Raw genomic sequence first — 15,095 nt, 5'->3', positions numbered from 1 at the left:
TGAATAATTTTAATTAGTGATACGACTTAATTATCAGGCCATATAGAATATGCGTATAGAATTTACCCAGTTGTTAACCTGTTTTTCGCCTCGTTTCGGGTCAGCTCTGACATTCGCGTGTATCCCATTGTTAATATCTGCTAATCTGCATACACAGCTCGGTCATATATTACGAAAAAATGTTTTGTCATTTTACAAATGAATTTAAAGATATTCAGTATTACTGGGATCGAAAAATGCGCGCGTGATTTCACCGAATCCAGCGATTAATCGAGAAAATGGATAAAAATTCTAAAAACCAGTAAACGCTATTCCGAAGATTAAATTTCTATTATGTAATCCATAAATGAAATTTGAATTTTAATTTTGTTATCCTCCAGATTTCTCTTATTCTAATTCCATTTGTTTCGATCATGAGAAAAGATCTTTAAATATTTTAAGAATATTTTTCGCATGAGATTGAAACGACAAATCACGAATTTTCTTTCTCATTTTTCTCAAACGTAAAAAAACAAGAAGATATTTCAATCCCTAAAGGCTAAAAATCCTTCACGTCTATTTTAAATTAAAAACTCAACAAGATTGAACAGATAGAATTAAATGTTTCATCGCTACTCGATGTTATATAAAAAGGAGGAAAAATTATTATCTGCGCTATCAGTTACAAATAACCACATCCAAACTTCGCACGGGATTCAAACAAATTTCGCTTGCCATAGCTTTCAAGAATCGATTACTAAGAAAGAACAATTCAATCAAAGATCATCGAATTGGTTTATGAACGTTAATCTACGCGTCTGAAGATTCAAATTAACGTCGGTATATAAAACCAGCGAAACTATGTCCCGCCAGATTCTCTGGAAAACTTCGTGTCCCATTTTCGTCCTATCTTTGTTTTCTGGCTCGTGCCAGAAGAAAAATGAAAAGAAGAAAAATAAGAGCCGCGAAGAAAGTTTCCTTCAAAGAGAAAAAATGTCAAAGCACGAAAGTCTTGATGCAAGAGGCGATTGATTAATTGCACTGTTTGTCCTGCTTTCCACGTTTGGTTTCACACGTCAAAGAGAAAAGGGAAGCAAACGCGATTGAACAGTAGTCGGTGGTTCGACGGCTAATGCAACTTGCTGCTCTAGTGTCCTTGATCAATTACGCTCGATCGGGTTAAGCGTGTTGTCGTCTAATCGGCCAGCGTGGCTTTCTGGTTTACAGATGTTCGACGACATCATTTTCGCCTTTTTCGCCCTGGAGATGACAATCAAAATGGTCGCGATGGGCATCTACGGCAAAGGAACGTATCTCGCTGACTCCTGGAACAGATTGGACTTCTTTATAGTCGCTGCTGGGTGAGTGTTCGTCAACCTTGCGTCTGCAACTTTATCTTCTCTCACGTTGTCTGTTCGCTGGGTCCTTCGAGTCCATGCCGATTTTTCTAGGTTTTCGCGTTTGCAAAAATTTGTTCGACAATTCTTGGATGTTCCTTCAAGAATGCGAAATATCGTCCGACAGTTTCTATCGTTACGTTAATTTCATCTTCTTCGGAGCAAAGCAGAATTTAGACGAAGGTATGGAAAGATCGAAAAATTAGTTAAAATCTCTGGTCGAAAACGACCCAGCGTGCGGATGGAGGGTTAATTGTCTCTTATTTCGCAGACTCGTATGCTCTTTCCTCGCGAATCACGTTCAGGAATGTACAGTCGCATTCCACGCGTAACACAGAACACGGCGCTGTTTCTGCATTTGTTGTTTTGTATACGAGAGAATAATTCGAATATTCTATTCTGCCCGAATATGAATCATTTATCGTAGCTGGAAAATATGTGGACAATCTCTCCTTAACAGTAACGTTTAATCGCGAGATAGGTTTTCAGGAACCGGAAGGTTCCTGGTAGAATAAAAAACCTGAAAGTTGCCAACAAGTAGGATGGTTCCGTGTGTGGACGAACAATACTCGGTGAAATTCCATTTACCTGAATCCACTGGAGGACAAACACACGTATAATTGAAGCTCATGCAGCGAGAATTGTCTCACTGATTCACTTCATGACCTGCTATTTCTCATTCAACTAATTAGAGTTCACACATATGTAGATAAGCGAACTCAATTAGCCGGAGTTCAATTACATCAGACGCTACATAAAATTTCCTTCTGATACGGTAGAACGCTATTTTCCTAAATCCTATCTATCACAATGAAATCTTATCTCGATGTTAGAGCTATCGGAACAATCGAAACAATCTCCGTATCCGATCTCTTATTTCGCCAATTATTAAAATCATGCAAATTGACAATATCAACGCTTAGCCTGATTATCGTTGATCGCGATTAATCATGTACAGTATATTTAATTTCAACGTATTCAATTACAAGTATCGACGTAACCTATAGTCCATTAAACTGCAGTTATTCTCATAAAAAGTCACAGTCAGCGTAAAGAACCGCTCAACTATTTTGCTCTACGAACTCCAGTTGTGTGGAATTTTCGTCGCCGTAAGATTTAGGTACGCGGAGTTGCATCGTAAATCTATTCGGACAGATTAGAATAGTTCCACTATAGATCGACTTTTATAAGTCTCGTTCGCGAACGAGAGAGAAGCTTACGAACGAACGAAATAATAGAAACGAAATTGAATGGAAGAGCGAAGAAAGAGCAAGACACGAGAATAAGTTGGATATGGGGAATGAATAGAGCTGGCGTTTATTCGTGTGGAATTTTTATTTTGGTATAACGAACGAGCAAGTTGCGCGAAAGTTTCCCTTAATTCCGTGGTTGGTTCGAAGCTACGGAGGTCGGAACGTACTTCGTGGTAAGTTTTCCGTGAAATAAAGTTTCGCGGATTGAACGATGTCACGCGGGCAAAGTTAATCGCACAGGTTCCATCGAGGTACTTAGGAGCTCGTGAAATTGACAAACCGCTAAACTCTTATTCAATTTTACGCAAGCCAGTCGTGTTTCCTAATACCATGTTCATTCTGTTTTATAATTGAAAACGTAGCTCGAAGGCAACGAAATATTTCCTTTCTTCGATTATCCTTCAAATCGACTAGGTTTTCCTTCTACATGGGTTTCTTTTTCTTACAATTTTGAACGCAACAGACACGTAGAAACGCGTACGAGTTGGTGTTAAATATTTACGGAATTCGTAGTTACGCGTGTTCATTTATAAATAAATTTACTTGGGATAAAATTCAATTAGAAGAGGGGAACGTACAACGCGCTGCTTTCAGCGATCTAATTTCATTTCGACCTAACTTCGCAGAATTCTGATTGACGAATGCTTATTCGATCTCGAACGTTTTGAACGGATTCAGTCTAAATGGAATTTATATTTTTATTTTTGCCAAGCTTGCCACCAGAGTTTACGAAATATTCGACGGAAAAACAACGCCTTGGCATAGAATAAATATTTGCAATCGGAACGAAATGTTCGACAAAGGTGAAAAATTCTATGTTCAATTATTCTATTTCAGTGCTCTGGAATATTGTTTGAACGTGGAAAACATGAATTTATCGGCCATAAGGACTATAAGAGTCTTGAGACCTCTACGTGCCATCAACAGGATTCCAAGTGAGTATGCAAAAATACAACTGGATGTGTACGTTGAAAAACCGCTGACTTTGCTACTTTTACGATAAACAATTTTCACGATAGACGGCAAATATATAAATCGCGCGTACGTATATCTAAGCGAACCAACATTCGCGACATTTATTTGTTTCGATCTTTCTGGCCAAAATTCTGATCGAATAAAATATACCGAATAAATTTGCCTGTTTCAAAAAAAAAAAAAAAAAAAAAAAAGAAATAAAAGAGAGAAAATATTTGTCGTTATATCGATCATGTGCAAGGTGAATCGGAATCCAAAGGCGTAGGGTATTGCCGAGGGAAGATGGTTGTTCGTTCAAAAATAAGTCGGGAAAGAACAAATAAAGTTTTATCCTACGGAGCTTTGTTTACAAGAAAATTGATTCTCCTTGGAAGCGTGTGCAATCGAACATAAATTGGTCCCTAATCTAATCCAAATCACCAGATAAAATTCTTTCCTTCTGTTTATCGCGTACCGCGATGAAGGGGAGTTTTTGCCGTAACGCGATTTGAATTTTAAAGGAGAGCCAAGAATTTCTTACTTACATATTCTTTTCTAACTTACTCGTAGTTGCTTCTCGCACCGTTTCTGAAACTTACATAACCAGTAGACGTTCACATTTATTTATAAACACTTGCATATTCATAAACGATCTATTTACGACGACTACCATTTTCGAAGTATTTAATTACAGGGAAAATTCTAATTGATCATGATAATGGCAAAATTAGTCGCAACAAAAATTCTGATTTCCCGCAGTGGATTTGCCATGTCGAAAACTTCGATGTATTTTAACGTATAACGCGGTCGCATTATTCGCACGCTACGTTTGCAGTTAATACACGCACCGATCGATCAATTTTTCCAAATTTACGAACTTGTTATATCCGGCGTCCGTTGAAAAATATTTGCCAGTGTCTTTTTTTTTTTTTTTTTTTTTTTTTTTTTTTTTTTTTTTTTTTTTTGAGAGTGTAACTCCGATGACTCAAGCACTCGACTCGTTTCTCTTTCGATACTTTTTACGTTGCAGCCGCGATTGCAGCTTCTTTAAATAAAGTCGCGTGAAAAGAAGATCCGACGTTCTCTGTTCGATCGAATTTACATTTTTCTCAGCCCGCAACGATTATATATAGTAGGATATAGATGTAAGCTTAACATGAATGAACTTGAAAGAAGATTTATTCCTGAACGATCCAGATGAACAAATAATGAGCGGATCGATTTAGAACCGCGATACACTATATTTGAGTGTTCCGCCTATAACAAGTCCTTCGCTTTTCTCGCCTCGTGATTTCCTACTTTTTCGCGTACATCTCCATTTAGCGCCGTATCCGGATGGCATTATTCTTCCTCCAGTGACGTACAATGGCTCGCGAAAGTATTTGAACGTTTATAGAAATCCTTCGCCAATATGTTATATCGTCCGTGCGATATTAAACATTTTGAAATTTCATTAGCGACGTAATCAGATACGACTGACGTATATAGAAGCTACGAGATATTACAAATGAAAGTATATAATATTAGAAATATATAAAAAACGAAAAAAATGAAAAGAAGCGAAAAGTATTAAAAATGGTCTCACCGAGTATCGAGATTTACCAACACAATGGACAATTGATCGTTGAAATACCTTCACGATCTCGGCTAAAAGATATCTTGCAATAAATGTAGTATCGGGGCCAAAAGGCCTAAGGTATCGGCCGAACTGTAAACAAAGTACCGTTTAGCATCAATGTACCGTTGGGTCCTTTAAGTGGACAGTTTTCGTGAAAAGGCTGCATGACCTTGACCACGGGGGTTTCGGGATACCTGTTCCGAAGAACGGGTAAAGGCAGAGTGTGCAGAGTGTGCAGAGCGTGCAGAGCGTGTAGAGTGTGGAGAGTGTGGAGAGTGTGGAGAGTGTGGAGAGTGTGCAGAGCGTGTGGAGTGTGCAGAGCTTGAATTGGGAAGCAGAAAGCCGCATACGAGAATAGAACGTAGAACAGCATTGTAATCATTTCGTTGCTCTTAATAATATATATTAAATCAAAACATCATTACTTGTCTTTTCTCTCTAAGACCCATTTGGATACTACATAAATATAGCTTCTAGCGTACGTTTCCAGATTTGTTTCAAAATTTACCGATGTAATCGCGGTGATCTCACTGCGATATTAACGAAATTTGAAAATATCTCTAAATATAAGGAATTACATTTATAAAAGCTTTTCTTCCAATCTTCGAATACTTTCGCGATTTACTGTAAACAGAAAAATCCTGCGTTTGTCACGCTGTTGATGAAACTAGACGACACGATTGCGCCTGAATCATTGGAAACAATCGAGACTTGTTTTAAAACAAGACACGAGTGTCGCTGTTATTGCGACTTTTTTGTCTTTTTTCTTTCCAACAGGTATGCGGATACTAGTGATGCTTTTACTCGACACTCTTCCTATGCTGGGCAACGTGCTGCTGCTGTGCTTCTTCGTCTTCTTTATATTCGGTATCGTTGGCGTGCAACTGTGGGAGGGCATCCTGCGTCAACGTTGTTTCCTGAAGGCTTTACCCAACGTCAAATATCCCGAGTAAGTCTCAAGCCGAACGATACGTCTTCTGTCGTTCGTTCATTTATTGGTTTTTCTCTACGTACATATATGCGTCTCTGAGACGATCAGAGTTCGTCTGGTTCGTTTATTATTACGCTTAAACTCGCATCGATTCCGCATTTTCTTCTCTATTCTCTTTTCCCTCCCTCTCTCTCTCTCTCTTATCCTCTCGCTCTCTCTCTCTCTCTCTCTCTCTCTCTTACCCTCTCTATCTTACTGTTTCACTCCGACTTTCGTCTTTGTCTCGCTTCTACCACCTCGCTTCTCTCTTTTTGAACCGCTCTTTCTTGCTTCCCCCACGTAATCGTCGAGAGTCAACGTTTAACACGCGGCGTACGCTAGGCTGCATTGCGTTTGAGATAAACGTCGGCCGTACTCTATTTCCAGAAGATGGTGCAATACACGGACGCGCGGCTGGATAAGTATTAACTCAGCCATCGGACGCGCACGCGTGCATTTCCAATTGCTGTCTGCGAATCAGCTGTTTTGCGCTTTCATCTTTCCACTTTTTTTCCACGTATGTTTGTCACACGAATTTCCACGCTTTGACAAGTGTAATCTCGAAAATTGCCGACATCTTTTGTTTTTATTCACGTTTCACAAACTTTTCGCAGTTGCTGATCGACGCGTCTCGCTCGTCAACGTCGTTTAATTTAACATGCGCGTTCTCTGCGTGTCAATTTCGATTCAAAATATCCTATTCCTCGACCAGTTTCCATGACGCTGATGATAGTTTCGTAAAGTTTGACCGAGAGACGCAAAGCGATCGATGAACGTCGACCACTTTGCGAATATTTTTCTTCGACCTTGTTTTATTCCCGGTTTAAACAGCGTCGCGTATAGTTAGGGAATTTCCGTGACCGGTGTGTGTCCTACTTTATAGCGAATCACGAGCTTCTCGCGAAGAATCCCGCGCCACTTCCGTGTTACATAGCCGGCGTCGTTCGTTATCAGATATTTTACATCCACCTCTTCGCGTTCATTTATTTTCGGCTTTACGTATACTGATATCCATTCGCTCGATGATTTTCACATGGCACTTCACGGAAACTCGCGTCGGCAATTTTCCAGTGCTAAGGGTCAACGTTACTCTTTTCTTAAATTCACGCTGAAACGTACGTACAGCGGTTCGTCAGGGTATTCCAATATTCGTGCGGTCATTTTATAAATATAGTACCTGTGCGTTATGTAACACTTTGAAAATTTAACGTAGCACGCGTAAGTATCGCCACTACGTTGATCGAATTTGAAATTTGAAAATTCATAGAAGCCGATGATACAGACGATGATACGAAGCCGTGGTATTTAACGTAGCCATCTTCAACGCTAATTAAGCGTTTCGGACTGTCGTTCGTTTTATGTACGAATTTTTTATTAAGTATAAATCTGCAGTAAATATCTTGTAACTTCCATGCAGATTTTCAGATTGGTTTGAGATTCGACCAGTATGACCATGACAGTTGTGTTTCGTTGCGGTGTCGATGAAATTGCGGAAATAATAGACGCGATATGTAACACATTTTAACGCGTATTATACGATACGTGCAACGTGTAAATTTTTACATCGCTTTTAAGTTTCACGTTCGCGATAAATATCTTCTTCTACACGTGTACATTTACCTGTAGACTGGTTCCAAAGACCGATGTAATCACGATGAACCAGTCTCGTTACGATGTTAATAAAAATTATATCGTTCATGTAATAGATTTTAATATAAAATACGTTTGATATATTGGATTTGCAACCAAGTGATTGCGGATTTTGTCAATACCATCTAATGACAAAATCCGCAATCACTTGGTTGCCAACCCAATAATACATGGAACGACGTGTTGTATTTTAACGTTTAGTGTTGTATCTAGATGTTTCAAAGTGTTTCGTGCAACGAATACGGTACATCTACGAAAGATTTGGACGAAGAATTATTTGGATACTTGCGTCTATTTAGAAGCATTCTCTCCATCTGGATATTATTTCGCCATATGATTTACGGCCAAAGCCAATTTTGAATTTAAGAAAAAGATATTTTCCTTCGTATGCCCTTAGCATTGAAGCTTTCGCCGTCTGATAGTTCCATTAAAAGAGAAAGAAAAAGAAAAAAGAAAGGATGTGCTGAAAAGCTTGATACGGACAACGGACGCGTACGTATATACGTGAGTGCATCCTCCTTCTAAAAGAATATTTCAGTACGGTTCGTTTTCACGCAGTATGCTGAAGATGCATGGCGATATACATATAGCTCGAGTTGTCGTGGCAAGGTATCGCTTCGAGTAAATTGAAGTTCTCTCTCCGCTGCGATTTCTTTCTTCGCTCGTTCTTTCCGCACCTCTTCTCTCACACGATATATATACAGGGTGATTTGTAAATACGTGTCTATGCTTTAGGCGATGATGAATTGGCAGCATTAAAATAAATAAAAGAAAAATGAAAACATCGTGTGAACGTACATCCCAAATATTGTAATTTTCCAGTTATGGATGATCGAATAAAATGTTCAAAACGTCGGCTTCGTATCTCGATGCGCGTGCATACTGCACGCTTTATCGTTGCCTATACACACAGTCAATTTTTATTTCATCTATACAAAGTTTAGAATTTTTATTTTTCCGCCTTCGGAATAATAATGAACCTGCACGAGCGTGTAGGATATCGACTGACCAAAGTTCTACTCGATTCAAATCGATCGGTATTGCTCGCCAGCTTTAGGTCACGAGAAACGTCGTTTCGGCTACAGCGGCGGACGAAAGAAAGTTTATAAAATAAGAGGTGCGAAAGTGCGACGTAATTTTCCAAAATGGATTCACGTTTATGTAATGTAAACGAATAAACGCGATATATACCATGAAATAGATGTCTGTTACCAATACAGTCAAAGGTTTTTAATACGAAAGTTATTAAAATTCATAGCGTATCAATTTTAAATTTCCTTTTCTCCGCTATTGTATGTTATATACAGTCGATGATAAAACATGTACGGTTGCGCGTGCCGAGGCAAATATTTTTCTCTTTTATTTCACTCTACGTTATTTACAATCTCAGCGTACAGGCTAGCGAGTAAATGTATCGCGGAGATTTCACGTAACCGAGATTCGACATGGTCCAACGATAATACCAGAGGCAGACACTTACGACATAGTTCGAACAATCCTCGACTGGAAAACTAAGATACGTAGAATACATCGTCACGTTCGTACGACGTTCTCTGTTTATTTCCATGTGCACGCTCAGCCCCTGAAGAATGGACACCGCGCATTTATGAATCACCCTGTACTCTTCTTTCTTCACCCTTCTTCTCTGTGTCTCTGTACGCCCCTCCCCCTCCCCTCTACTTTTCAACTTGATTCCTATTCATAGACGTATATTCCGATATATAGTATATCCATAGGAATCACGTAGTTTAGAACGAAAGGTTTTCGATTCGTTAAAATCCGGACGACGAGAATGCAGGTTGGAGAATTTGCCGATCGAAAAAGAGGGAAATTTTCGACTCGTATTATATTTCGTGCATGTCCCCGAGCCATAAAAGCGGGATTCATTTATTCGTACATACGATACGTATATGTCGGTGGCTGAACGAGAAACAGGGGGAATTGCTAATGAACGGGCAAACTATTTAAAACGGACCTCAACACACGCGCTCGTCGAGGTTACAGTTAAATGTTTTATAACCGCTTTCGCGCGTTTCACTGCCGTGTTTAAACGGTTTTTATATCGGACCATTTTTCGCGTTACAACTACTGCTTTATACAGAGTGGTGAATAATGGCAAGGTTATGGTCGTGGTTAACCTTTGATCGAGAATCTTTGCTTCTGTTTAATTATTATTACGACGGAAATATCATCGTTGTTTTAAATACGTGTTTCGATCGATCAGCGAGATTAATCTTCGTACAAGTTGAAAGAATATTAATGTTCTACCGAAGACCAGGTGACTAGGTTATGTCGGCGTAGCAGAAACTTGACAATGATATGCTCTGTAGGGAGATAGCAGCAACTGGGTCAGGTTGTATCTGTGTTGCGAGTCAATTTAGGAAGAAGTACAGGGAAATTGTCTGCTGCTTAACAAGATCTATCATCCTGTGGCACAAGAGTAATTATCTGAAAATTATTAACACGATAGTGGGAATAATATACCGCGTATATGTGAAGATGTCATTGAATATTGCAAAATTTTCTTCCATAAGCTTTCTTACGTTATTTTTAATTAGACGTATTCAGTTCGATTCGTTTGCTACGATTATGCTGTATTTTAGGTGTAAAGTTACGCCAGAGTAGCGATAAATAATAAGAACAACGATTTATTTAGTAAAAGCAACGCATACCGTGTAACCGCTCGAATAAATCTGTTTGTCATTCTGCAGCCGAATTATGAATACAAAATGTGACAATCAATCGAAATGACGAATAACTCTGGTCTCCCACGTTAATTTATCGGAAACGGAGTTGAGCTTTATTCAAATTCTTTTCCGATGAATATTTATGCGAGATGGTTATTTAAATGAATCTTTCGCGGTTCTGCGACTCTTTCGAATAATAATTATACGTTGTTTGTAACGAGTTATTTTAAATACCTATCGGGATAATTTATTAGAGTAATTAATTCCAAAATTATAGAAACAGTAGCGAAGGACGATATTTCACACTTTCATTTTCAAACGACGAGCGATAGGCACGGCACTGTGCGAATAAATTTCTGTTTGATTTGACTAAAAGCTACTTTTATTCGGTTATAATCGGATAGGATTAAGTTTAACTTCGATCGATACAGACGAAAGGCTCTTAACGTATCGCCACTTTTACAGTCGATAATTGAACACATTTTTCTAAATGACGCATTACCTACACAAATAAATTCCTGTTTGGATAAGAAATTTATTTTTATTCGATAATACAGCGAAAATAAGATCGATCTCGATGGACGTTTCTAGCTAAACATTTCCATATAGCGAGAAAATATCGTAGCAGAATATCGTCGCATGATAATATCGCTAATTCGATTAGAATTCGAATAGATGGCATACCATTCGTAGAAAAATGCCGATGTTATTCGATACTTGATATTTCAATCTACGTTCGACGCTTGGGTTTAACCTCTGAATGAAACGAAGTTTTTCGATCTTGTCTCACCGCTCTGTATAAAGTATCCCGCCATGTAGAAAATAATATACATTGTAGAATAATATTACAGAATAATATTTTATTACAGAATCTCTTTTTAAAAGAAACTCGTATCCGAGTGAAATAAATTGCGTTAAAATCAACTTTCATCGAGTCGTCAGTGAATTTCTCATTTAGTACGTAATCGACTTAACGAAATATCTTTGACTTTTGTTTCAATAGTAGCGATACCAGCCTAGCGGAGACAGGAAAAGCGAAGATCGATCGAAAGATCGATCGTTCTATTTTTTCCCCTCTCTTTGTCTCATAACAGCAACAAGAAAAAGATAGAAAAAGACAAGAAAAAGATAGAAAAGAAAGCTAGACATTAGACGTAAGTACATGACCACCTTAGGGGGCAGTGACAGGCTATTGTTTCGCTGTTGCAGGTTACTCTCGGACGAGTACTCGGTTCGATCACGCATTTAGTAAGCTCTAGTAGAGAACAATGTGCTATGCATAATATATCTATATACATATCTAAATCTATATAAATCACATAATATGCATAGGCGTGCATCCATGTGTGCATATATGTATATACATGCATACGTCACGTGCATATGTATATATTTATCTCTCTGTTTGTTCTTGATCACGGTACGAGTGTACAAATGTATTTATAGTGTGTACCAAGCATAGAGCATGCCACCTTGTCCAGAGGTGAATAAAATACTATTTCGAATTTCGAGAGTAATAAAAAGATAATGAACATTCAACGGATGTTACAGTTATCTACCTAACTGTCCATAAATCACCGGTCACTTATAACGCGATACACATAGAAACACAGAGATAAACGAACGTTGCATTATCGAACGTTGATTGCGTTTATTACGTAGCAAGATGAATTACGGACATCGTGCTATACTTCGTAAATTCAGCATTCTTCCTAAAAATGTATTAATTAATTCTCGTTGTTATTGCTATGGCATATGGCGTGATATCGGAACGTTAGGTACGTAATTTTTATTTCATTGAAAAGGATCGAAATTTTTAAGAGATTTTAATCACGGATGCTATTTCGAATGCTCGTTAAATTTACCGCGAATGTGATTCGATATTTATTAGGCGACGCAAGCGTTCAACGATAATTACGTTTGAAAATAAACAAGTAATCCGAGTGACTTATGGACGGGACGGCGAATGCACGTTCAAACTGATCCAATGAACGGAAGATTAATAAAGAACGAGGACCTCTTGAAGCACAGAGCGGCATAGAAGCTATTTCGAAACGGTATTTTACCCGTCTCTGCGTCTCTAATCTGTCGTGTACCGTCGTTTTGTATACTCGTGTCATAACCTGACGCTGCGGTTACCGCAGTATCCGGCGATTGTGTACATATATGTCGTTTGCAACGTACGCAGCTTGGAACGTACGACACGAATGTGAACGATCTTAACTTTTACTATGAAAATTACTATATATGTGTACCTACATACTTATACATTTATTATATTATATACTTCGCACAAAGTGTCGAGCTCGATTGTCTTTCCTTCTTCGTGTCTGAGAACGCGGCGTACTTTCGAAACTTTATTTCAAGATTCTTCCTTTCTTTCAGTGCACGAAAAGAAGATCGATGTTCTCTCTGTCCTCTTCGTCTCGATATCTGCCATCGCTCTGACACACAGCCCCGAACATCCTCGTTCCGCTTCTTCCATCCCTTTCACCTTCCCATCTGGCTATCTATCTCTATAGATCTGTCTACGTCTCTCCTAGGCTTCCGCTCTCCACCTCGAGAGTTTAATTAACACGATGAAACGATATCTCCGTACAACTCCTATACGCATTGTTATTACAATTGTACGAGATCTGCGTGATGTCGCCTGCCGTCTCCCAACTTGTTATTCACCGCAGAACATCGGCCAGAGAGTTTTCCCCCCTTCTCAGTCTGTTTTTCTCTCTCGCGTTCGCTCTTACGCCAGCCGTACGTATATTCCAAATCCCATTTATTTTCCTAGCGCTTTGTTCCCGTCGTCCTCTGTGTTCTCGCTGGTCATTCAACCACCGAACAATAGCAAACGGCCGTTGAGAGAGTAGGATGAAGTTTATTTGAAAAGATCCAGTTCTGCTTCGAGACTTCCGCGGCCCGTACACGTTTTCCAATATGTATAATTTTCGCGGGAAACGCCGCTTTCCCATCCGTTCCGCCCACTTTCACTCGCTCCTCGATTCACACCGTTTAAGCTGCTCCTCGTGCTTTAGGTACACCAGCGAGTCTCTTCTCTTCCCTCAGCTCCAAATCCATCCCGGAGCTAATTAAGCAGCCCGATCTACTACCACTGTCTCTCTATCTTTCTCTCTCCTCACCCTGGTTTACGTAGCAGCTATTTTGAATCGTTTATCGACTTCTGCACCGGCTACGTGTTACGTATGTACGTAGTATACATACTTTTCGGCTTGCCGCCGCGCCGCGCAGCACCGTATTCCCAGACGCCGCGCCATCCAGCTTCAGCGAAGCTTTTAGATCGGGGTGCAAGTGAGCGCACGTACGGCGTGTTCCATGTACGGCATGTTTCTTCAGGCTGCGGTTTCATTGGATGCGTAGTCAGACGTGAAACTTGACCGACGCGACGCGACGCGCGCCACCAACAAACGTCCCTTTGTGCGTCACGCGCACCGTGTCGCTAATCCTTTGTACTTCACCGTCACGACGATGGAATCGTACGAATGTCGTTTCTTGCGTCGTTTTCGTTCGTATAAATATTCATCATTTTTTTGTGGTCGAGTTGAAATGCTGCGGTTTCAATGGAATCTGCAAACATGCGATGAAGATTTTTCAATCGCAAAGAATTGACCGGATATACACGCCAGCTCGAAGGTTTTGGTAGATTCGATCACGTTTGCTTCTAAATGGAGAAAGAATCGAGTAATCGTAATTAATACAATTAATTATATGATCGTAAATAAGTAATTGGAATTCAGTTAAAAATGGAATAAAGGGAACGATATTTTACCAAGAATTTTAATAAATCGCGCGTACAAATTAAATAGTTCGTAATTGAAATCGGATAACGAAGTTGTGCTAAGAATAAAAGATGTCCTAAGACTTTTGAGCCGCGGTAGGTAGATATATTTGGTCGTGAAAGCTACAGCCACGCAATAACACGATTCTTGGAAAATAACGTTGGTGTAACGTCGAGGAAATCTTAGTTTGTCTTTCCCTTGGTATCTTCGAAACGTACGCGTTTGTCTGTTTTTAATCGGCGAGTTATAAATTGATAGGTTCAAGGAGCAACAGAATGTCTAGGCAGAAATTCTCTTCAAAATTTCCGTTCGGTTGCTACAGTTTCCTCGTAACATAAATCGGAAGCCACATCGATAAACTTCGTAAATTGAAAATTACAGAAGAAAAAAGAAAACGCGATCATCGTGCTACAAGTGTTATTTTTTCATTTCACCTTACAACTCTATATCGTTGTTCGTATTATTTTAGTCATCTTATGATAAACCAACTTGCGGAAGTAGGTTACTTCTTGTTCCACAATCGAACATTGATCGTGTACTTGCCTAAATTGAGATTAAAAAATTAACAAAACTTAGAGTCGCGATCGATCGGATTTCCAAGCGTTTCGTGTCTCGATGCTTGTTCGCCGTTGCAAACTAATTTGTCGATTAAAGCTGTTCTTTGTTTTATCAAATCAAACGAATCTTCACTTTATTCGGCTAAATATAATACGAGTAGATCGAAGTATCTTCGTTGCGTCGACAAAGGGAAGAGCTACCTCTGGTTGCGAATAGCAGTGCGTAAAACCATGGCACG

At 39.3% G+C, this 15,095-nt stretch overlaps 1 protein-coding gene across 8 annotated transcripts in view; it reads left to right on the top strand.

Moving 5' to 3' along the window:
- The window catches only part of LOC100651843 (voltage-dependent T-type calcium channel subunit alpha-1G), a 107,699-nt gene that overhangs the window by 32,164 nt on the left and 60,440 nt on the right, over window positions 1-15,095 (top strand). For 5 of the 8 annotated variants that reach the window (XM_048409812.1, XM_048409808.1, XM_048409807.1 and 2 more), the window contains exons 3-6: window positions 1,207-1,340; window positions 3,467-3,564; window positions 5,979-6,150; window positions 11,718-11,756. In XM_048409812.1, coding sequence (XP_048265769.1) covers window positions 1,207-1,340; window positions 3,467-3,564; window positions 5,979-6,150; window positions 11,718-11,756 — 443 coding nt within the window. The remainder of the gene's footprint in view (window positions 1-1,206; window positions 1,341-3,466; window positions 3,565-5,978; window positions 6,151-11,717; window positions 11,757-15,095) is intronic. The other 3 variants (XM_012313521.3, XM_048409811.1, XM_048409815.1) reach the window with 1 other exon arrangement.

This window comes from Bombus terrestris, chromosome 11 (assembly GCF_910591885.1).
Source record: "Bombus terrestris chromosome 11, iyBomTerr1.2, whole genome shotgun sequence".
NCBI lineage: Eukaryota > Metazoa > Arthropoda > Insecta > Hymenoptera > Apidae > Bombus > Bombus terrestris.
This window is presented reverse-complemented; position numbering and strand designations above follow the sequence as displayed.